We start from the raw sequence: 22,172 nt of genomic DNA, 5'->3' as shown, positions 1-22,172 counted from the left end.
TGCTCTTGCTGAGGCTGGTACTGAGCTTGCCTCGGCCTCCCAGAGTGCCAAAGTTACAGGTGTTAAGCTACTGCACCCAGCCAAGATCAGAGAGTTTAATAACAGAATACTTTATTTGTTTTTTATTTTTACTTTTTTTACATTTTATTTTATTTTTTTGAGTAGTTTACAGGTTATTTTATTTTTTTAAGACCAATTTATCATTTTATTTTTATTTATTTATTTATTTATTTTAAATCATAGCTGTGTAAGAATACTTTAATTTAAATTTGGGCTCATCTAGAAATATCTGGCACATGAATATATATAAATGCTCGCCATTATTATTAGTTTTTTATTTAATAAATAAATGTACTCCCTTGCTTAAATTACTTCACCTTGCTGAGCCTTAATTTTCCTCATCTGAAAAATGTAAATAATGATGCCCACTTCAGCAGCACCCGTAGCTCAGTGGGTAGGGCGCCAGCCACATACACCGAGGCTGGCGGGTTCAAACTCGGCCCGGGGCCAGCTAAAACAACAATGACAACTATAACCAAAAAAAAAAAAAAAAAATCCGGCAATCTGTCCAGGGTGACAGCTTGAGACTGTCTCAAAAAATAAAATAAAATAATGCCCACCTCCCTGGACTTGTCAGAATTAAATGAGAGTCTGTACAGCACTCAGCACAAGGTCAAGCATGCTAAGTGTTCCATCTCCTTTGCCTGCACTAGGGAGCCTTCTCTGACTCCCTTCCCATCTGGCCACTATCTGCAGGCTTCGGGAGGCAAGAGCAATGGGTTCTATTCCCCAGGGCTTTTTCTTGGACTGTCTAGGGCCCTGCCCCCCAGCAGACCCTTAGAAAGTACACAACCTCATCAGCTTCACCCCTGCCCTCCCGATCCCTCAATATTTTTGACCACAAACATGTATTGAGGGCCTACTATCTGCCTGCTGTCCCTCCCTCTGCCTGCCCTCCTTGTCCTGTCCAGTCCATCCCTACCACTGTGGCCCTAGGGGATGAGAGGTTAAGGAGCCTGCAGGCACCAGAGTGGAGGAAATGAGGCTGAAGGGAGAAAAAGAGAGCTGTGAAAGGACATATGAACATCTGATTGGAAATTCCATTTATTCCATGTCCCACATCTTGGGTATTACAAAGAGGTCGAGTTTTGGAATCAGGCAAACAGAATGAGTCACAGTTCAGTCACTACCTCTGTGACCTTCTGACTTTTCTCTCTTTGCCTTAAAATTTCCTTAGATATAAAATGGGTATAATAATAGTACCTGCCTCACAAGATTTTGTGTGAAATACATGAGATACACGCAGACAGCTTAGCGGTGTCTGGAGTGTAAAGTAACTTCCTTGGTAAATGACCCCTACCCTAGACATTATATGACGATTAATCAGAAAAATGGCCCAGCATTATTTTTTTCTCTCCGGGACAGTATATCCAGCCCTTGTTAGTCTAAGACACACCTTTGCACATGACAGAATATATGAAGGGACCTCCACCCCCAACAGGTGGCCAATCCCAGGCACCCATAAGTGCACACACACCCAATGAATGTACTCACACTCATACTCACACACTCATAAGGGTCTTACCCTCCTTGAACACACACTAACTCACACCATTTTTATCACACATAGTTCTTCTTTTGAGACAGAGCCTCAAGCTATTGCCCTGGGTAGAGTGCTTTGACATCACAGCTCACAACAACCTCAAACTCCTGGGTTTAAGCAATTTTCTTGCCTCATTCTCCTGAGTAGCTGGGACTACAGGTGCCCACCACAATGCCCGGTTATTTTTTGGTTGTAGTTATCATTGTTGTTTGGCAGGCCCAGGCTGGATTCGAACCTGCCAGCTCTGGTGTATATGGCAGGCGCCTTAGCCGCTTGAGCTACAGGTGCCACCACACATAGTTCTTATCACAGTGAGCTGCATTACTTGTTTACATGCCTATCTCTGCCATCTTATTTTATCTTTCCATCCCTAACACCTAGCAAAATATTGGCTTTCAATAAAGGTTGTATGTATGTATAAATGAATTCATTTTGCCAGGTGCCTAGCACCTTGTCTGGCTTGACACCTTGTCCCCAAGGTGTGGCACGGTTGAGCGAATACAAATGAAAGGTGTATATAAACACTCAGCCCTGCCCTCCTCTCTTCCCCACGGTTACTGCCCCCTCTGATTTCCAGGCCTCAAACTGGCAAAGAGCACTGCTGAAACCCAAAACTTTAGGACACACCCAAGCACTTAAAAGATAGCACCTGGGCAGGTGACCTGTGCAGCCCAGCAGGGTCACCTCCACATTTTAGCCTGGGAATTTGGGGAAACAGTTTGACCAGGGGCTGCTCTTCAGTTGGACTCTCCTGGCTTTGGGGCCCCCAGCCTCAAGGCTTGCTTTACAGCCCTAACCTCCACGCCAAACTCCCCTTGTAAAAAAGACTGGCACCACCTAGCCTCACCTCTCCACTAGCCTCAGGATGAGAGGTCCTTATTCTTTGCTGTCATCTTATTGCAGGGAAGGGATGGGGCTGAGCCCAGCCCTGTCCTTTTGAAACTACTCTCTCCCACTAGATGGAGGGAGAAGAGGAGGAGAAGGGAGGTCACTGCTGGCCCAACAACCACACTCTAGGTAAGCTCTGGCAGGAGGATGGCTCCCCTAGGCAGAAACACCAGCCCACCAAGCATGGGACTGACTCTCTCGCTCAAGGGGAGGTCTAGCTGGGCACAGGATTATCAGCTCCCTCCAAGTCTGGGGCTCTGTCTGCCCAGTGAACACCTCAGTACCCTCATGCTACCCTTCCAGGAGCCAAGGAAGTGGCAGAGGGACAGACTGACCTGTAGGGGTTGAGGGTGCAGACAGTAACGGCAGGGAAGACGAGCTTGTCTGAGTTAAGGTTGATGTTGAGACTGACAGGGTAGCTGAAGTACTCCCCAAAAAGCAGGCCGAACTGCCAGTACATCATGCCGAAGGTGCAGAGCCAGAGCACTGCCCAGAAGGCCGTTTTCATGCGGTTGTGCTGGGAGCACACCAGGCGGATGGCACCGTGGATGGTGGTGTTGTTGCAGAAGAACTGGAAGAGCTCTCGGTAGGAGCGGTGGAACTCGATCAGGGCCTCCTCCTCCTCTGTGGGCTGCTGGGGGGCTGCAGGCTCAGGACCTGGCCCCTGCTCCTCAAGCTTATCCCCCTTCATTCGCCCTTGGATGGGCTGGGAAGGGTCGGGGTCTTGCTCCTCAATCTTGTCCCCCTTCATGAGCCCTAGGATGGATTGAGGAAGGCAAGGGTCAGGGTCAAGGCTGAACTGTAGGCTCTGAACCCCCTCCCCATGATCATCTTGAAGCCCAGTGCAGGGGTCCTGGCTGTGCCCACATCTCGCCCTGCGCCCACTCACCCTCCCCCACCTTCCGGGGAGCCAGCTGACCTGCTGAAGCCCTGGAGCCGGGCTTCCCTGGAGTGACCTCTCCTCTGCTTCCCTGATAAGGCTACCTTTTGGTTTCTGTCCTAGAACCTCCCTTTCTGTCTCCACAGCAGCCGGTCTCTTCCTTTGGATTTCTCCCTCCAGGATCTCTGTATCTCGGCTCCTTCCTTGACTCCCTCTCGGTCTGCCTGCCTTCGGCTTATCCCTGGGTCTCTTTCTCGTCTCTCCTTTTCCTTGCCTGCCTCCTCCCGGTGTGCCAGACTCTCTGATCCTGTCTCTCTTCCTCTTCCTCCCCTGCCACTCCCCTCTCACCCTGGGCCCTTTCCTCCAGCCTTTAGCCTTGGCCCCGGTGACTGCTGGGCTCCAGGAGATCTGGGCCGCTTGCTGCTCCCCACTCCCCAGCTGCGGCTGGACTGGGACCGGTTTCTTTCCAGTTCAATCTGGCAGCCTTTCTTTCCCCCTCACCTGACAGGTGCAGCGGCCTGGCCCGGGAGCCAGCCGGCCAGACCGGGATGTAAGCAACTGGAAGCCTCATTAGCATCTCAATTAAAAGTGAGCAGAGCAGGGGGAGGGGCAGAGGAGGAGTTTAAGCCTCAAGTTCTCCTGAGGGAGGAGGCTCCTGAGGGCGGGAGAACCGGGAGTACTGGGACCTGAAGTATGAAGGGGGAGGTGCTAGGGAAGACTGGGCAGGGGATTGATAGGGAGCTGACCAGCCAGCAGACTGGGAGACAGACAGAGGGGAGGGTCAGAGATGGGAACAAGTAGAAGGATCCTGAACCCAAAGCCAGGAGGGCAAAACAAGGAAAAAGGACAAGCCAGGATAATAGAGTGTGGAAGCCAGGAGGACGAGGAAGGCAGAAAAAGGAAGATAGTGAAGGCGGACAGAGCCAAAGACAAGTGGGGACAGAGGAAGGGCCCTTGGGAGCAGAAGGAGGGCAGAGAGGAGGGAGCCTCCCCCAAAGTGCGTCCCCCCCTCCTAGCAGGAGTGCTCTAGGAGGTGGGTCCCCTCTTGTGGGAATCCTTCCCAGGGCACCCACAAGCTAGCCTCACCCCCAGGTCCTGGAGGGAAAGGAGAAAGGCTCTTTGTAGGGCTCCTCCCTGCTCCAGGAGGTGGGAGTACTCAGGTGGGGAACATATGCCTCTTTCTCCTGGTCCATCCTCTTTCCTCCTGGTTTCTCACCATCCCCCGTACAACCAAGCCAGGGAAGGGCAAGGTGAAGCTGAAGGCTGGGCGGGTTCCTAGGACATTCTGTTCTTTTTTACACCAGTGGCTGCCAGGCCAGGAATGTGTAATGTCCCCTATTGTGGTCACGGGGTTCAGGAATGTGGGCATCTAGAGGCAGTGTGAGGGCCCAGCCTCTGCAGGCACAGACCCAGAGCCCAGAGATAGCAGGCACCGAGGGGCAGGGAGGGATGCGGTCAGTGCTAGGGGTATGGGAGGAAGAATATGGCCTCGCTCTACTCAGGCTCTGCAAAGAGGGGAAAGCTCATGCAGAGGAGCTATGTTTTTCTCCAAAATCTCTGCCCAAATGTAATCCAACAAAAAGATCACGTGACATGCCAAGTGATGAGCAAGTAGAGAGGGAAGAATCAGGCCCAGAATGAGACTGAAGGAGACAGGAGAGACCCACCCACAGAGCCCAGGCCCTGCACACCATGGGGAGGTCTGTCACCAGCTCTAGCTCATGGGTCAGAGTGCAGGAGCTGACCAGAGTGCACATATGTGGGCACAGGCTTGTCTTGCCTCCCCACCCTCCAGTACCAGGAATGCAGACCCAGGCCCAGGCCAACCACTGATATAGACTAGTGGAAGGAGATGGGCCTGTAAAGGGATTCTGGTAGGAGAGATAAGGACCAGGTTCTGGGGAGCTTAAGGGAGGGAGGGTAAGGCTCATTAAAAGAAACTCAGGTAGATTCCCAGAGAAGGTGTCACCTCAGCTGGATCTTGGAGAACAAAGAGTTTCCCAGACAAAGAAGAGGGGAAGGGGGTCTCCAGGCTTAAGGTACAACCTGGTCTGTGGCTGCCTCTCTTGTGGCTGTTTCTTGTGACTCCTTAAAGTGCCAATAGGTGTCAACCAGGATTCCAACCCAGGTCCCAGTGCTTACCTTGGCACCTGCTCACGATACCTTCACTAGGAAAGGAAAGGTTGGCCGTCTCTTCGTATTTATGATGAGGAAATTAACTGACCATCCACAAGGATATGCCAGTTTTCCGAGGTTACAAAATAGCAGCAGAATTATAAACGGAATTCAGAATTCTCTTCCTCCTCCTCCTCTGGAGTTGTCTACTTAGAGTTTTGGACATTTACTTCCTGAGACAGATGAGCTACAGTCTCATGGGGAATCGGGGCTTCCCTGGGGAACTGGGACTTCCCTGCACCTGGATTTGAAAGCCAGGAAGGGTTCACTCACTCTCACATGGAGTCTGTGGATCGGTCAGCTCTTTAGATGCTGTGTGTTCTACTGTCCTCACCTCTCCTCAGGCTTCAGGTGCCCCTAGAAACTCCAGTCTCCCTTAAGCCACGTTCTTAAACTAGGGATGCTCCTCCCTCTAAAAGACACACTCAGCACCCTGCCTGTTTGATCTCAGAGTACCTGAGAAGGCCTCTCTGACTTTTCTGTTTGCTAGCTGGTGCCTAAAATCCAACCACTGACCAAAACAGGCTGGACCAAGCTTGTTGTGGTGAGAAAATTGAACTCTGAGACCTGCACTTTTGTCAGAGCTCCATGCTAAATATGATCTTTTAAAGTGTAGGAATAGGGCGGCGCCTGTGGCTCAGTGAGTAGGGCGCTGGCCCCATATGCCTAGGGTGGCGGGTTCAAACCCAGTGTAGGAATAGGGCGGCGCCTGTGGCTCAGTGAGTAGGGCGCTGGCCCCATATGCCTAGGGTGGCGGGTTCAAACCCAGCCCCGGCCAAACTGCAACAATAAAATAGCCGGGCGTTGTGGCGGGCGCCTGTAGTCCCAGCTGCTCGGGAGGCTGAGGTGAGAGAATCGCGTAAGCCCAAGAGTTAGAGGTTGCTGTGAGCCGTGTGACGCCACGGCACTCTACCCGAGGGCAGTACAGTGAGACTCTGTCTCTATAAAAATAAAGTGTAGAAATAATACACAAATACATTTTTGTTGCGATACAATTTTCCAGCAATACAGAAGTGCGTAGAACAATAAAAGCTCCCCCCCTTCTCCCATTCCTTTCTCTCCTTTCTGCCCAAGGGTGGCCACTGTTGTTTGTATGTCTATGTAGATCTTTCTGTGTGCCTTTACAGATTTATATGTATTTTTTATTTTTATTTATTTATTTATTTTTTTTTTTTGTAGAGACAGAGTCTCACTGTAGCGCCCTCGGGTAGAGTGCCGTGGCGTCACACGGCTCACAGCAACCTCTAACTCTTGGGCTTACGCGATTCTCTTGCCTCAGCCTCCGGAGCAGCTGGGACTACAGGCGCCCGCCACAACGCCCGGCTATTTTTTGGTTGCAGTTTGGCCGGGGCTAGGTTTGAACCCGCCACCCTCGGCATATGGGGCCGGCGCCCTACTCCCTGAGCCACAGGCGCCGCCCTATATGTATTTTTTAAAAACTAATTGTTTTCATGAGTGGGACCACATTCTAGTTATTTTTCTATGGCTTCTAATCTTGCTTTTAAACTGCGTGACTTTAAAAAAGACATTTTCTCTCTCTTGGCCTCAGTTCAGTGTCCTTCCCTGAGAAAATGAAAGGGCAGGAAGGGGTGGGTAAGGCAGCCCAGAGGGGCACAAAGACCCTTTCCAGCTCATGCATCTAGCCCCTTGCCTAACACATAAGGAAACTGAGGCCTGGGGAGGCAAATTGCCTGTAGTCACCCAGGAGTTAGGATGGGGCCAGACTGAGAACTGATCCCCATCTTTCCAAGCTCAGGGCTCCTTCCCAGACTTCCAGAGAAGTGCAATTTTGTTCGATGAGAGGTCAGCGGCCTTGTAGACATTGTCTCTGAAGAACTCCCCATTCCCAGAGCTCTCACCATCCCCCCCGTACCCCAGCCAGGACTGCCATTCTCCTCCCAACACCAGCCATCTTCTAATCCTGCAGTGTGGCCATAAAACATGCAAGTCTGCAGGGAGAGAAATGAAGCCAGAGGGATCTGCAGTGGGATAAAAGTTCTGAGTCGGAAGGGTCTTCCTGCCTCTTGCTCTCTAGGGAATGACAGAATTAATCATTTTCTCCTCCACATTGCCAGGGAGAACCTATCTCAGCACTCGCTGCCATTTACTACTATTACTATTTATCGTCGTTATTATTATTTATTAATACCATGATTATCCTGATGTGTATGTGTGTTTACATACATGAGGATAGGGAGCATGTTGGTGAGCTCAGTGCCTGTGGTTACTGTTTGTTGACTCATTCTGCAGAAGACAGCAGAATTAGGATCTTGGGTAAGACCCAAGGTTTATCTTTGAAGAAAGGGATGTGCTTTGGGAAAGCATCCCCCAAACATCAAACATCCTCACTTCCTTGATAACTCATTTATTTGTGGTCTATCATTTTATTTATATTTTCTTCACTTTTTCCTTTTCATCCTCTATCCTTTCTATGGTAACAATGATTTACTCAATTAAATACAACTCTTTAGCTCAGCACCTGTATCTCAGTGGTTAGGGCAACGGCCACATACACTGAAGCTGGTGGGTTCAAACCAGGCCCAGGCCTGCTAAACAACAATGACAACTGCAACAAAAAAATAGCCAGGCATTGTGGCAGGTGCCTGTAGTCCCAGATACTTGGGAGGCTGAGGCAAGAGAATTGCTTAAGCCCAAGAGTTTGAGGTTGCTGTGAGCTGTGACACCATAGCACTCTACTGAGGGTGACACAGTAAGACTCTGTCTCAAAAATATATATATATACATACAACTCTTTATTCTTACTTCTTAAAGCTAATTAACTGTCCCACACAGGTCTTCCCACTGTGGGAAACAGCAGTCTCTTTATCTGTGCTTACATCATATAGATTTCTCTATTATCTGGGCGGGAATGGTGGCTCATGCCTATATAATTCTAGCACTTTTGGGAGGCCAAGGTGGGTGGGTTGCCTGAGCTCAGGGGTTCAAGACCAGCCTGAGCTAGATTGAGACCCTGTCTCTAAAGAATAGCTGTGCGTTGTGGTGGGTGCCTGTAGTCCCAGCTACTCAGGAGGCTGAGGGAAGAGGATTGCTTAAACCCAAGAGTTTGAGGTTGCTGTGAGCTATGACTCTGTCTCAAAAAATATTTTTTTCTCTATAATCTAAAATGATAGTTCAGAAAATCCCTCCCTACTATACTTAGTGTAGTTACCTGGAAGGATACTTAGAGGCTCAACCATAGAATTTTATCACTTTGGGTTAAGATAGGGTTTATCAACCTTAGCACTATTGACGTTTTCAGCCAGATAATTCCTTGTTACGGGATGGGATAATTCTGCTCTGTGCATGGCAGGTTTAGCAGCATCCCTGGCCTTTATTTGCTAGATGCCAGTAGTACCTCCTAAGTCGTTACAATCAAAAACATCTGGGTGGCGCCTGTGGCTCAAGGAGTAGGGCGCTGGTCCCATATGCCGGAGGTGGCGGGTTCAAACCCAGCCCCGGCCAAAAACCACAAAAAAAAAAAAAAAAAAAAAAAAAACATCTCCAGGTACCGCTAAATGTCTTCTGGGAGGAGGCAAAGTCAAGAACAAGTGGATTAAGACCTTGTTCTCTGGAGAAGGGCAACCCTCATCAGTTATGCATTTCTCGGTATTTACCAGATCCTTTCCAAGGGCAGTTGGTTAAGAACAGTGTGGGGGGGCGGCGCCTGTGGCTCAGTCGGTAAGGCGCCGGCCCCATATACCGAGGGTGGCGGGTTCAAACCTGGCCTTGGCCAAACTGCAACCAAAAAATAGCCGGGCGTTGTGGCGGGCGCCTGTAGTCCCAGCTACTCGGGAGGCTGAGGCAAGACAATCGCTTAAGCCCAGGAGTTGGAGGTTGCTGTGAGCTGTGTGAGGCCACGGCACTCTACCGAGGGCCATAAAGTGAGACTCTGTCTCTACACACACACACAAAAAAAAGAACAGTGTGGGGAAGAGGAGACAAAGAAAGTGTATTTACAAGAATCCATTCCACCAACCCTCTTTTGGGATTCTTCACGGGCCTGTGGGAAGGTAGATCTCTCAACAATTCCCTCTGAAGAAGGCCTGGGAGAAGAGTCCACTCCCACACATTCTGAGAGTCTGAGTGACACCTAGTGTGGGTCTGGTGTCGACCGGTGAAAATTAGAAAAACTTCATGGAAGCTGGTGAAGAACACAAAAGGAAAGAAGCAAGGATAATTCCTTGTCCACAACAAAGGATTTCTCACCTCTGCGAGTCTCCTTTCACCCTCCTGGGGAAGGTTGGGTAGACATTATAATGGCCATTTATTGATAAGATTTATCTGTCATGGTCCAGCTGGGAAACAGGAAACACTAAGTCTTTCAAAGGGATGGAATTTAACAAAGGGAATTTGTGCATGATTGATGGGAGAGCTGAGAAACCAACAGGGGATCGTAAGGCAGCTTAGAAAACAGCAAAGCAAGAAGCAGCCACTATCCCTAGGGCCAGAAAGATGACAGGTGATGTAGCATCTAAGACCAAGAAGCCTCCAAAGCAATGCGGCAGGAACTAAATAGCGCAGGCTGCCCAGGTAGAAGATGGAATTGTGGAAGGAGGAAAGGAACAAACACAACCAATGCAGACAAAGGGATAAAGCAGAGAGGGGAGACATAGTCTGGCTTCTTCTCAGCTCTTACCCACCTGTCTTCTCAGCTCTTACTCACCTGTCTTATACCAGTGCCTCATATTGGTTAAACCTACCCCAGATAGGTTTAATATTTGGGAAATGTAGTTCCCAGCTGTGACATGGTGGGGTTTGGGGGTTGGAGGGTGGAGGGGATGCTGGGTGGTGGAGATACACAGATCTGAGAGCAAACCAGCAGCTGATTGGTACAAAAAAGAGACCCAGAGAGGGCCAGGTAGGAAGACTGAGTAGGGGTGGGGATGGTTTGAGCAGGAGTTGGAGGCTGCAATGAGCTACTACACTCTATCCTTATCTCAGAAAAAAAAGAGAGAGAGAGACTCAGAGAGGTAACGTGCGGGGACCAGGGTAAATGAAAACCAGATCTTAGTCCTTTTCTTAGGACTCAAGGGTTCAAGTGACTGATGTGACTGGCTACAGAAAGAAGGCTATCGTTCAGCCTGCTGAGGTTAAACAGGATCTGAGATAGTAGTTACCTGCAAAGCAGAAAGTTTTGATTGGGAAGAGCATGCAGTGACCTTTCGTAGTGCAAGAAATGCTCTGGAGTGAGTAGGGGCTGAGGGGTGGATACACGAGAATATTTGAAAGTGAAAAATGCACTGATCTGTATATTATGGGCTTCATTGTGTATAATTTATACCTCAATTAAAAGAAAAAGAGTTCCTGTCTTTTAGAATAAATATTCTCAAATATTTTCAAATGAAAAGATATGATGTCTGGGATTTGTTTCAAAACAATCACAGGAGATCAAAAGAGAGAGAGAGAGTGTGTGTGTGTGTGTGTGTGTGAGAGAGAGTGAGTGTGTGTGTGTGAGAGAAAGAGTGTGTGTGTGTGTGTGTGTGTGTCGGGTGTGTGTGCGCATGCTGGTGGATGAAGGGTATACAGAAGAAATAAAACTGGCCAGGAGTTGAACCTGGGTAAAGAGTACATCCGGTAGGGGGACCCAATATTACTTTCTCTGCTTTTGTATATGATGTTTTATGTGAAATTTCTTTGATAAGATAAGAGAAGAGAAAAGAAAAAAGTATCTAGAGTTGATACACATGCATTCTTTATGCATTTAGGAGCTCAGGAGTGAGTCCAGCCCCAGGCCCCAGGCCCCAGCCCCCAGCCTCTCTTGACCTGGAAGAAGCAACAGCCCTGATACTGGTCCCCCTTTCCAGGCAGCCTTGGTCAACTCTGCATCTAGAGTTGCCAGCAGAGCGTGGGTCCTGGGCTGCCCATGTGAGGAGAAATAGCCTCACAGAGTAAAATGTCTAAAGCTCAGGCAGGTCCCTCACCTTTTTATGACTTCTCTTCCCCCAGACTCACTCCTGCACAAGCACTTCTTATACCTCCACCCAGAGCCTGTCCAGCCATCAGACCAACCAGGGTAAGAAAGAGCGCTGAACAGGGCCCTTCAGGGAAAGGGACAATGCAACCTGTCTCAAGAGAAGTTAGCCCCTCATCCCGAGGGAGACACCTGGAGGCACAAGGAAGCAGCATGGTTGCTATTTGAATGAGCCGGGACCTAAAAATCAGGAGACCTGGACTCTAGGCTGTTTCTGCCATGAACTGGCTATGTGATATGGACATCATCTGTTTATTCAATAAATAGGTATTGGGTTATGTGTTACATGCTGCTCTGCCCAGACCACTGCAGACCTCCCAACCTGGAGGGGAAGCAGACAAGACCAGCAGGCTAGAGAGCAGTCTTCACAGTAAGTAGGCGTTCAGCCTGGGGCAGGGCCTGCTTCCCAGAGCCTGAGTGGATCCTCCAGCACAGGCAGGAGTTAGACAAGAGGACCAGAGAGCCAGTGGTAAGGGGGTGCTGTTAAAGGATTGAGAGAGGTGGTGGGAAGAAAGGGGGCAAGGACCAGATCAGGCTGCCCTGGAATCCTGGTCTCCTTGTGTGTCACCATGAGCCTCAACCTTCTTCATTCTCCAGGTGAGGGGTCTGGATGGGGTGAGTTCTCAGCCCTCTCCAGTTCAAAGGGAGCCAAAGGCTTGTGGGCAGGGAAGATGGAACTGAGAGTTGTCGCTGCCCAGCTTAGCCTAGCTGGCCCCTACTCCCCAGGAATTTTGGCTGCAATCCTCCCCCATTCTCTCCTTGAGAGTGAGGCTCCCTAAGGAGGGAGGAGGGCCTGCTGCACCCTCCAAGTGTCTCATAGGTGACCTGCGCCCACTCATGTGTGGACTAGGTTGGGTTAGCAGGGTGGAGGACTGGCTGGCTTGTTATTCCCTTGTAACTTGTTTTAAAAAGTCTCACGGCGGGGCATGTGCCTACCCAGACTTCTGGGCCTCCTACACTGCATCTGCTGGCCCAGGCTCTCTGCTCAGTGCACTCTCCATGTTTGCTCTTCCCCTGCCCTCTGCTTGTCAGATCCAGCACCTATCCTGAGCTCCCTCTGTTCCTTGGGCAGCGCTGCCCCAGCTGGGTCCTTGGAGGCCTATCTGAGGACCGTCCACTAGTTTTGCCGCCCCTTTACCACCAGTTGGGCCCAGCCTCAGCCCTCCTCTCCCTGGTCAAGCTTCCAAAGAAGGGAGGAGGCCTGGTTCCGGCCCCTGCTGCCCTCACGTGTTTTCCCGGCCACCCCCTCCGGCCCAGCCAAGCCTGTTCCTCTTCCCCGATTGTGATTGCGACAGGCAAGCCTCAGCTCCCAGCGCTCCCTGTCCCCGCCCCCGCAGCCAGCTCGCTCCACTCCCACTTCCTGAGCCCAGCGGCGGTCACTGGAGGCCTGCAGGCCAGGCCTGGCTGCTCCCGGCCCCGGGGGCACATCGCCCCTGAGTCCATTTCCAGAGGCTAGGCTGGGGAAGCTGCTGTCTCTGCCCAGGACGTCGCCTCCCACCTTCCTCCCAGGCCCCCCACCCATCTGACTGACTGGCTGAGTGGCCGCCATGCGTCTGCCTAGGGCCACTGCTGCCGGCGGCCTGGCCTTGGGGCCGCTTGTGCTGGGTCTCTGTGGACTCCTGGCAGATTCCCAGCTCCAGCTGGTGAGGAAGGGACAGTGGGAGTGGGTGAAGGCAGGGAAGAGGGCTGTAGGCAGCCTTCTCTGTGGGCCCTCTGCCCTCCCAAACTGACCCCCGACTAATTCTTCTCCCCTTACCTACATTTCCCCTTGAAGGTGCACCCATACAGCTCAGAAAACCAGACCTGCAAGGACCAGGAAAAGGAGTACTATGAGCCCAGGCACCGGGTCTGCTGCTCCCGCTGTCCACCAGGTGAGAGGCAATGCTGGAGGAAGCCTGGGACACGGAGGTGGGTTCCGGGGGGCTCTAGCCCCCTTGCTGCTTCAGAGAGAAGGAGGACACTGTCCTCCAGGAAAACGAGCTGGCAGAGACAGAGCGTGAGAAACTGGTCGACCATCATTTGCAGGCTCTGTGATTTGCCCTCTTCACTGGGCGGGCCTCTTGGCTCTGTCCCTAGCTGAGAGGTAGCTGCAAGGCTGGGATGGGGTGATGGGGGAGACACTGAGGCACAGGACCAGCTCCTACAGCAAGCAGCAGCGATGAAGGTGGAATCCTGCCTCCTAACCCCCTACTGCCCCACTCACATCCTAGGCACTTATGCCTCAGCTGAGTGCAGCCGTAGCCGGGACACAATTTGCACCACGTGCTCTGAAAACTCCTACACTGAGCACTGGAACTATGTCTCCTCCTGCCACCTATGCCGCCCCTGTGACTCCGGTGAGTGGGGTGTGCCTGGGGAGGAGGGCTGGGAGCTCCTGTGGCACAGCTCTCACCTGAGCCCGCCTGTCTGCCCACCAGTGATGGGCCTCGAGGAGGTTGCGCCTTGCACCAGCAAGCAGAAAACCCAATGCCGCTGCCAGCCTGGAATGTTCTGTGCAGCTAGGACCCATGAGTGTACGCACTGCGAGCTACTTTCTGACTGCCCCCCTGGCACTGAAGCTGAGCTCAAAGGTCAGAGGTCACTGAGGGCAGAGGGTGAAAAGGGGGCTGGGTGCCTGCTATCTTACATGGGGGCCAGGGAAGATGGTGCTGTGTCCATGGTGATCCCTCAGGTAGTTCTGAGCATAAAATGCCTCTTCTTATTCTGTGCTCATGGAAACAGAATCGGGACAAATCCAGGGGACGAAGGAGGGGGGTCTCTCAGCACTCAGGAAGCTTAAGCAAAATGGTAGGCAGCAAAGCAGAGCTTGAGAAAGGTGGGAAATTCAGACAGGGTGGGTGGGACAGCAGGAGGCCATCCAGTGGGTATGAAGGAAGCTCACAGTGAGGCAAAAGGCTCCCTTCTGCTCATTCACTCTGGCTGGCTTGCCTTTCTCTTGCCAGGTAAAGCTGGGGAGGCTAACAACAACTGTGTCCCCTGCAAGGCAGGGCACTTCCAGAACACCTCCTCCCCTAGTGCTCGCTGCCAGCCCCACACCAGGTGAGTATGCCTCACCCGTGATCTTTTCATCCTCTGAGAGGCACCCCCATTCTTGACACCATAGTCCCCCCTCACCACTTCCAGCCCCATATGCCCACTTAAGTTGGGGTCTCATGGATGGGAGCATGAAGAAGTCATAGGCCTCTCTTTCCTCTGCAGGTGTGAGGACCAGGGTCTGGTGGAGGCAGTTCCAGGCACCGCCCAGTATGACACAAGCTGCAGAAACACATCAGAGCCACTGCCCCTCGAGATGGCAGGTGAGGGGCCAGGGCTAAGGGACACAAGGGAATATCTGGAAAAATGCCTTATCCACCCCATCTAAAAAGTGGAGAAAAGATGAATTCTTCCCTCCCCAAATCAGGGCAAGAAGTTCCTTAAAGAGAAACTGGAGTATCCCTAGACTAGTTTATCTACACATACACTTTTTAATTTATATATACTGAGCAGGAGTAGTGGCTTATGCCTGTAATCCCAGCACTTTGGGGTGCCCAGGCAGGAGGACTGCTTAACTTCAGGAGTTTAAGACCAGTCTGGACAACATAGTGAGACCCCATCTCTTAAAAAAAGTTTTGGGGGGCGGGGCTGGGTGCAGTGACTCATGTCTATAATCCTAGTCCTCTGGGAGGATGAGGTGGGTGGATTACTTGAGTTCATGAGTTCGAGACCAGCCTGAGCAAAAGTGAGAACCTGTCTCTACTAAAAAATAGAAAAACTGAGGCAAAAGGATCGCTTGACCCTGAGTTGGGAGTTGCTGTGAGCTCTGATGCCACGGCACTCTACCCAGGGCCACAGCTTGAGACTGTCTCAAAAAATTTTTTTTTTTGTTTTTTGGCTGGGTGCAGTGGCTCACACCTGTAATCCCAGCACTTTTGGGAGGCTGAGGCAGGAGGATCACTTGAGACCAGGAGCTAGAGACCAGCCTGAGCAAAAGTGAGACCCTCTCTTTATAAAAAATAGAAAGATTAGCCAGGTGTGGTGGTGTGCATCTATTGTCCTAGCTACATGGGACACTGAAGTGGGAGAATCACTTGAGCCCAGGAGTTGGACATTATAGTGAGCTATGATTTCACTACTGCACTGCAGTAGTCACTGGGTAATAGATCGAGACCCTATATTAAAAAACCCCAAAATGTTATATATAATAAACTATAATATCATGCCAAGAAACACCCCCTACTGAGATGTAATTAGAACTGACATTATTGTCATGATTTTGGACATGCCACCATCATACAATCTACTTACTTAGATGGAATACCTCTTTTATTTTTTATCTCATCTTCATTTATTGGCATATGTGTACATATATGTGTATATATAAAACATAGATTAATGTTCAAACTTAAATGCAGAATTACAGAATTTTATTTATTTTTTTTTTTTTGAGACAGAGTATCACTGTGTTGCCCTTGGTAGAGTGCTGTGTCATCACAGCTCACAGCAACCTCAAACTCTTGGGCTTAAGAGATTCTCTTGCCTCAGTTTCCCAAGTAAGTGGGACTGCAGGGGCCCGCCACAACACCTGGCTATTTTTTTGTTGCAGTTGTCATTATTGTTTAGCTGGCCCAGGCTGGGCTCAAACCTACCAGCCTCATGTGGCTGACTCCATAAATACTGTGCTGTGGGCGTCGAGCCAGAATTTTAATTTTTTATTCTAAATGAAAGTAATTACTAGATGCATGAGCTTTTCCTAATGGACCCACAGAGACAAAAATCAATCCATAGACAATTGTTTAGCTTGGCTTCCACCATATTTTAAAATTCAGAATATGATGCATCAAAAATTTATTGAAAAAAATCCCCAATATTGAAAATACCAGGCTATCACTCCAATACAGCAATGATAACGTGAAGCTGAGTAAGTGCTACAACATTTAAAATTCTCTGTTACCCAGCTTATTGCAATATCTGATATCTGTAGGATCTCTTGCCCTTTTGGACAAATGCTTACACTCTCTCCTTCTCTTTCTGTTTCTCCCCATGATTCTCTTATCACCAGGAATACCTCTTTATTAAATTAAATGCTTTCACTGTTGGAGAGATTATCCCTCATTCAGTTTTTTCGTGTGTGTGTGTGTTTCCTGTGGACTGAGTGGTTTCCTAATCTAAAAGGTGATTTCAGGATGTTTCTAATGGCTGTAACCATATTTATGGCAGTGAGTTTACTTTATTAACTTTAAAAAATTACCAAATATTTGTAATTACAGCTTCCATTTAGTGAGAACTAGTGTGTCAGGCACTCAGTAAACACTTTACATTCACTAACTCGTTTAATCCTCTTAATCACCCTACGTCATGAAGAAACTGAGGCTCAGAGAAATTAAGTGACTTTCCCAAGATCAACCAGGTGATAACTGGTGTTTCTAAAATCTGTTCTCAGCTCTTGCTTACTCCAAAGCCCATGCCATGATGCACACACGCTATAGAAAATTAGAAAATTCGAACAACCAATACCCCACAGAACCATCACCTAAACATAACTACTCTTTTCTTTTTCTTTTTTTTTTTTTTTTGAGACAGAGTCTCACTTTGTCGCCCTTGGTAGAGTGCTATGTTGTCACAGCTCACAGCAACCTCAAACTCCTGGGCTTAAGCAATTGTCTTGCCTCAGCCTCCCAAGTAGCTGGGTACTACAGGCGCCTGCCACAATGCTCGCTATTTTTTGTTGTTGTTGTTGTTTAGCAGGCCCCAGGCCAGGTTTGAACTCACCAGCCCTGGTGTATGTGGCAGGTGCCCTGAACACTGAGCTATGAGTGCCAAGCCAGCATAGCTACTCTTTACATTGTGGTGTATATCCTCCCATTTTTTCTATGCATGTTTTATATGTAATTTTCTTTTCTAAAAATGGAGAAATTTTGATGTTTTATAGCTTTATTTATTTATTTAGAGACAGAGTCTCAAGCTGTTGCCCTGGGTAGAGTGTCGTGGTTTCACAGCTCACAGCAACCTCAAACTCTTGGGTTTAAGCGATTCTCTTGCCTCAGCCTCCCAAGGAGCTGGGACTACAGGTGCCCACCACAACAGTTGTCATTGTTGTTTGGCAGGCCCAGGCTGGATTTGAACCTGCTAGCTCTGGTGTATGTGGCTGGCGCCCTAGCCGCTAAGCTATAGGCACCGAGCCTATAGCTTGATTTTTCATTCAACAATATATCATAAATATTTTTTCATGTCCTATTGTTAAATATGTAGCGAATACAACTGGCATTTTAGAGCTGGAATTTGAGAGAATATGTAAGCTAACCTCATTTTGGATATGAAAAGCTGATGTTCAAGGAGGTGAAAGGACTTAAAAGTTACATGGCTGGGCAGGAAACCAGGTGTCCAAACCCATAGTCCAGTTTCTGCCCCTACCTTCCATTCAGAACTCCATACAGATAAAGGTGAATCGGAAAATGCAAAACTCCCAGTATACAAATGTCCAAGCCCTCCAAAGTAGGCACAGTTGATGGGCACTGTGGACTGACTCCATGGTATTAATGGCAGCACTGAGACCCATAGGAAGACAGAAATTATCTAGCATTACATTCCCCTCCTGGAACGTGCCTTAAGCAAGGAGGTGGACAGCTTGCAGGCCCTGCTCTCCTAGGCAGCCATAGGCAGAGTTCAGAAGCAAGCTCCCTACCCTCCCTCTACCCCTATAAATACCCCAGCAGGTGTAGAGTGACAGCTCCCCTATGGTGGCCCTCTGTATGAAAACCAAGCCCACAGAAATGTGGCTTTACCCTGTGGGATGAGTCTGTTTACAACCCTAAGCCCTACCCTGCCCTACTGCCTCCCACTCCCTCTATCAGCCCTTGAACCCCAAGTGCCTAAGCTCCCATCTCTCACCTACAAGACTGCCCAATCCTGGTCTCTGAGCAGGAGGGCACCTGTACCCCCAAACATGTCCATCCATGATACAGTCTCTCCTGGCTGTCAAGAGGTCCTCCCAAGTCCATCTTAGTTCCCCTTCCATGTAGCCCAAGGGAAGTTTCTCTCATTCTGCCTGTAGGAGCTGCAGTGAGGCTAGAAGGGAAAAGCTACTCCCTTTTCTCTGTTGGTTTGCCCGGAGAACTGAAACACTCCTCTTTAATCCTCCCCTGCTTCTTGGGCCTGCCATCACCCACCCTGTCTGCTGTTCTGGCAGGAAAAAAGTTGGTGCTGGCCATCCTGCTGCCTCTGGTCTCCTTCCTGCTCCTTGCCACCATCCTTGTCTGCATCTGGAAGAGCCACCACTCTCTCTGCAGAAAGCTGGGTAGGACCTTCTGTCCCCACGTGGATGGGTCAGCAGTGGGGCTGGGAGAGGTATAGCCAACTTCCCCATTGCACATCCTTCTGCTCCCCATACTCACAAGACTCCCCATGCCGGCCTCCAACAAAGGCATCATCATCTTCACCCAGCCCCTCATTCTGAGGCCAGAGATGAGGGTGACAATAGTCTATTCCTTCTGGGACCCCATGTGTATAGCAACACATTGTGGTGGGGTATGGAGGGTGAAAGGCTGGGGGCTTGGGGCCTGCCAGAGGCCCTACACCCCTTTCCTCTTCTATTGCAGGATCCCTGCTTAAGAAGCGTTCAGAGGTAATGGGGAGGTTGAAAAGGAAGCCAGGAGGGTGGAGAGGCTGGGGGTATAAGGTAGGAGCACATAGGAAAAGAGTATGCAGACTTGACCATTCATTGTTTCATTCTGTTAAGGATTTATGGAGCATGCCATGTGTCAAGCACTGTGCTAGGAGCTCGGGGTACAGCCATGAGCAGAACAAAGCTCCTGCCCTCCTAGTGTTTACATGCCAGAGTGAGAATACAGTTAAATAAATACGTATTAGGTGGTGATAACTGCTGAACAAAGTGGAGGAGGAGGTGGGGGGGCAGTGTATGGCAGTGGCAAAGGATGGGAGTGTGCTAGTCCAGACTAATGAACAGGGAAAAACCTCTCTGGGAAGTTAATATTTGAGCAGAGAGCTGAAGATGTGAGGAGCCAGCCATGGGGCTATGGGGAAAAGTGCTCTGGAAGAGGGGGGAACACGTACAAAAACCTGGGCAGGAAGTGAGATAGGGAACAGAGGTGGGCAAGCTGGGGTGGGGTGTGAGAACTAAAGAAGCATGAGGTGTGAGGCCCTCATTAGTGGAGTCTCTCTCCTGCAGGGAGAGGAATCAAATGCTGCTGTTCCATGCTGGGAGGCTCCACCAGCCAACCCACATTTCCCTGACCTGGTGAAGCCACTTATACCCTTCTCTAGAGACTTGTCCCCAGCCTCTGTTGGGCACCTGACAACTACAGTTTTGGATCAAGAGGTGCTGCAACAGCAGAGTCCTCTGGGCCAGCCCAGGGAGCCGGAGATTGAGTCCAGGGAGCAGGGCCAGGTGGCCCACGGTGAGCATGGGGCAGGCCTGCAAGCCTGCAGGGAGAAGGGAAACGGGGAAGGTGGAAGGGAGGGGAACAGTGTGGGCCAGATGAAACAAAAACATGAAAACAGAGGCAAGGCAGAGATTCTGGCTGCCAGCCAGAGTGTCACAACTAGGGAGAAGGAAGGAGACTGGAAAACCCAGAAATGGAAATGAACACAAGAGCTTGAGAGAGCAATACCAAGTGTGAGAGGGGATGGGATACGAGGGAGAAGGCTAGAAGATGGCTGGGAGATTTGGGGGAGTAATGGGCCCCATGTAGGGAGCCTTCCTTCCTTTCTTTTTTGAGACAGAGTCTCACTATGTCACCCTCAGTAGAGTACTATGGCATCACAGCTCACAGCAACCTCAAACTCTTGGGCTGAACCGATTCTCTTGCCTCAGCCTCCCGAGTAGCTGGGACTAGAGGCGCCCGCCACAACGCCCGGCTATTTTTTTGTTGCAGTTCTCATTGTTGTTTAGCAGGCCCAGGCAGCTCAAACCTGCTAGCCTCAGTGTATGTGACCAGAGCCCTACTCACTAAGCTATGGGTGCCAAGCCAGAGCCTTCCTTTCTTAATAGTGCTCCCTTGACTCCTCTTACTTTGCCTCCCTTCCTACAGGTACCAATGGTATTCATGTCACTGGCGGGTCCATGACTGTCACTGGCAACATCTACATATACAATGGGCCAGTGGTTGGGGGAGCACGGGGCCCTGGAGATCCCCCAGTGCCCCCAGAACCTCCATACCCCATTCCTGAAGAGGGTGGTGACCCTGACCCTCCCGGGCTCTGTACACCTTACCAGGAAGATGGCAAAACCTGGCACCTAGCTGAGACAGAGCACTGGGGTGCCACACCCTCGAACAGGGACCCAAGAAGCCAATTTGTCACCCATGCCTGATAGCATCTGGGAAAAGAAGGAGAAGGAAGACACACGAGCACCTTCTCTTCTGAGGCTGCCCTACCCACACAGGACTCACAGCGGGCCTGGGTAGGACCCTGAGAAGTAGAGCCCAAGCTTCAGTCTTTGAGAGCAGGGCTGGACACTAGCCGGTACAGTGTCCTCCACAGGACTCTCACCACTGCCTGAGCAAGCCTGAGGCCTCAGGGCAGACCTGCTTGTGCACTTGGGCTGCGGCAGCTGAGCCTCGGCACAGACAGGGCGCGTGATGCTGACTATTGCCCACCATGGCATGCTGCACCCAAGCACAGCACTGAGGGAACCACTACACGGTTACCTGCAAGGACGTCACCGGGACCTTTGAAGGATTCATGGTGCCTTCAGAGGCCCTTTGAGGGTCTATATTTCACATGGACTAAGGTAGACTGTACGTGAAGATGAAGTCATAGGGAAGAACCTCCTTCCCTCAGCTAGAGGAGAAGAAAAAGAATCATTGAAAACTGTGCTCTGAGTAGGACTAGTTGGTCTGGGGGAGATTTTTGGGAGGGGAAGAGAGTGATGAGTGTATTTATAAATTGTAACCACATGCAAATAAAGCAGAGATTGAGACCCAGTTAATCTCTTTTCTTGGGAATTTATCTAGAAGCACTGTTCCACTGGGACAATGTCAGAGACAAAGATCAAGACGTTAAAATATAATCCCACAGAGATATTTTGATGAGGGACTAGTATATGTAGTTCAGGTAATAATAAAATTAATCAGTGATAGCTAACAACATGCCAGGTGGTGTTGTAAAGACTATGTATTTTTAGTTTTTTGATAAGCTGTTGCCCTGAGTAGAGTGCCATGGTGTCATAGCTCCCAGCAACCTCCAACTTGTCAGCTCAAGCAATCCTCTTGCCTCAGTTTTTCTATTTTTAGTAGAGACGGGGTCTTGCTTTTGCTCAGGCTGGTCTCAAATTCCTGAGCTCAAGCAATCCACCACCTTGGCCTCTCAGAGTACTAGGATTACAAGCTATTTATTTATTTTTTAAGACAGAGTCTCACTTTGTCACCCTGGGTAGAGTGCTGTGGCATCATAACTCACAGCAATCTCAAACTCTTGGGCTCAAGGAATCCTCTTGCCTCAGCCTCCCGGGTAGCTGGGACTACAGGCGCCAGGCATGACATCTACCTAGTTTTTCTATTTTTATTTATTTATTTTCATTTATTTTTAAATTATAACTTTGTACACTGATGCCATTATGGGGTTCAAGGTACTGCTTTGATATGCAGTGTGAAATGCGTACACTGAACTAAGTAACACATCCATCACAATTATACTCATTTCTTAATAGTTTTGAAATG

At 49.8% G+C, this 22,172-nt stretch overlaps 3 protein-coding genes across 7 annotated transcripts in view; 2 read left to right on the top strand and 1 right to left on the bottom strand.

Moving 5' to 3' along the window:
• The window catches only part of SCNN1A (sodium channel epithelial 1 subunit alpha), a 33,361-nt gene extending 19,969 nt beyond the window's left edge, over window positions 1–13,392 (bottom strand). Inside the window, exons 1-2 of one of the 5 annotated variants that reach the window (XM_053557813.1) lie at window positions 13,274–13,392; window positions 2,827–3,247 (exon numbers count right to left, since the gene is read on the bottom strand). In XM_053557813.1, coding sequence (XP_053413788.1) covers window positions 2,827–3,247; window positions 13,274–13,301 — 449 coding nt within the window. In that variant the 5' untranslated portion in view covers window positions 13,302–13,392. The other 4 variants (XM_053557811.1, XM_053557812.1, XM_053557815.1 and 1 more) reach the window with 4 other exon arrangements.
• The window catches only part of PLEKHG6 (pleckstrin homology and RhoGEF domain containing G6), a 158,918-nt gene that overhangs the window by 60,262 nt on the left and 76,484 nt on the right, over window positions 1–22,172 (top strand). The gene's annotated exons all lie outside the window — the stretch shown is intronic.
• On the top strand, window positions 12,832–21,433 carry LTBR (lymphotoxin beta receptor). The gene is made up of 10 exons (XM_053557820.1): window positions 12,832–13,160; window positions 13,292–13,388; window positions 13,728–13,853; window positions 13,935–14,087; window positions 14,460–14,556; window positions 14,716–14,813; window positions 18,683–18,790; window positions 19,092–19,117; window positions 19,682–19,910; window positions 20,544–21,433. The coding sequence occupies exons 1-10, from the start codon at window positions 13,065–13,067 to the stop codon at window positions 20,822–20,824; spliced, it is 1,311 nt and encodes a 436-aa protein (XP_053413795.1). The 5' UTR covers window positions 12,832–13,064; the 3' UTR covers window positions 20,825–21,433.

This window comes from Nycticebus coucang, chromosome 12 (assembly GCF_027406575.1).
Source record: "Nycticebus coucang isolate mNycCou1 chromosome 12, mNycCou1.pri, whole genome shotgun sequence".
Taxonomy (NCBI): domain Eukaryota; kingdom Metazoa; phylum Chordata; class Mammalia; order Primates; family Lorisidae; genus Nycticebus; species Nycticebus coucang.
Note: the sequence above shows the minus strand (reverse complement) of the source record. Positions and strands in the feature narration are given on the sequence as shown.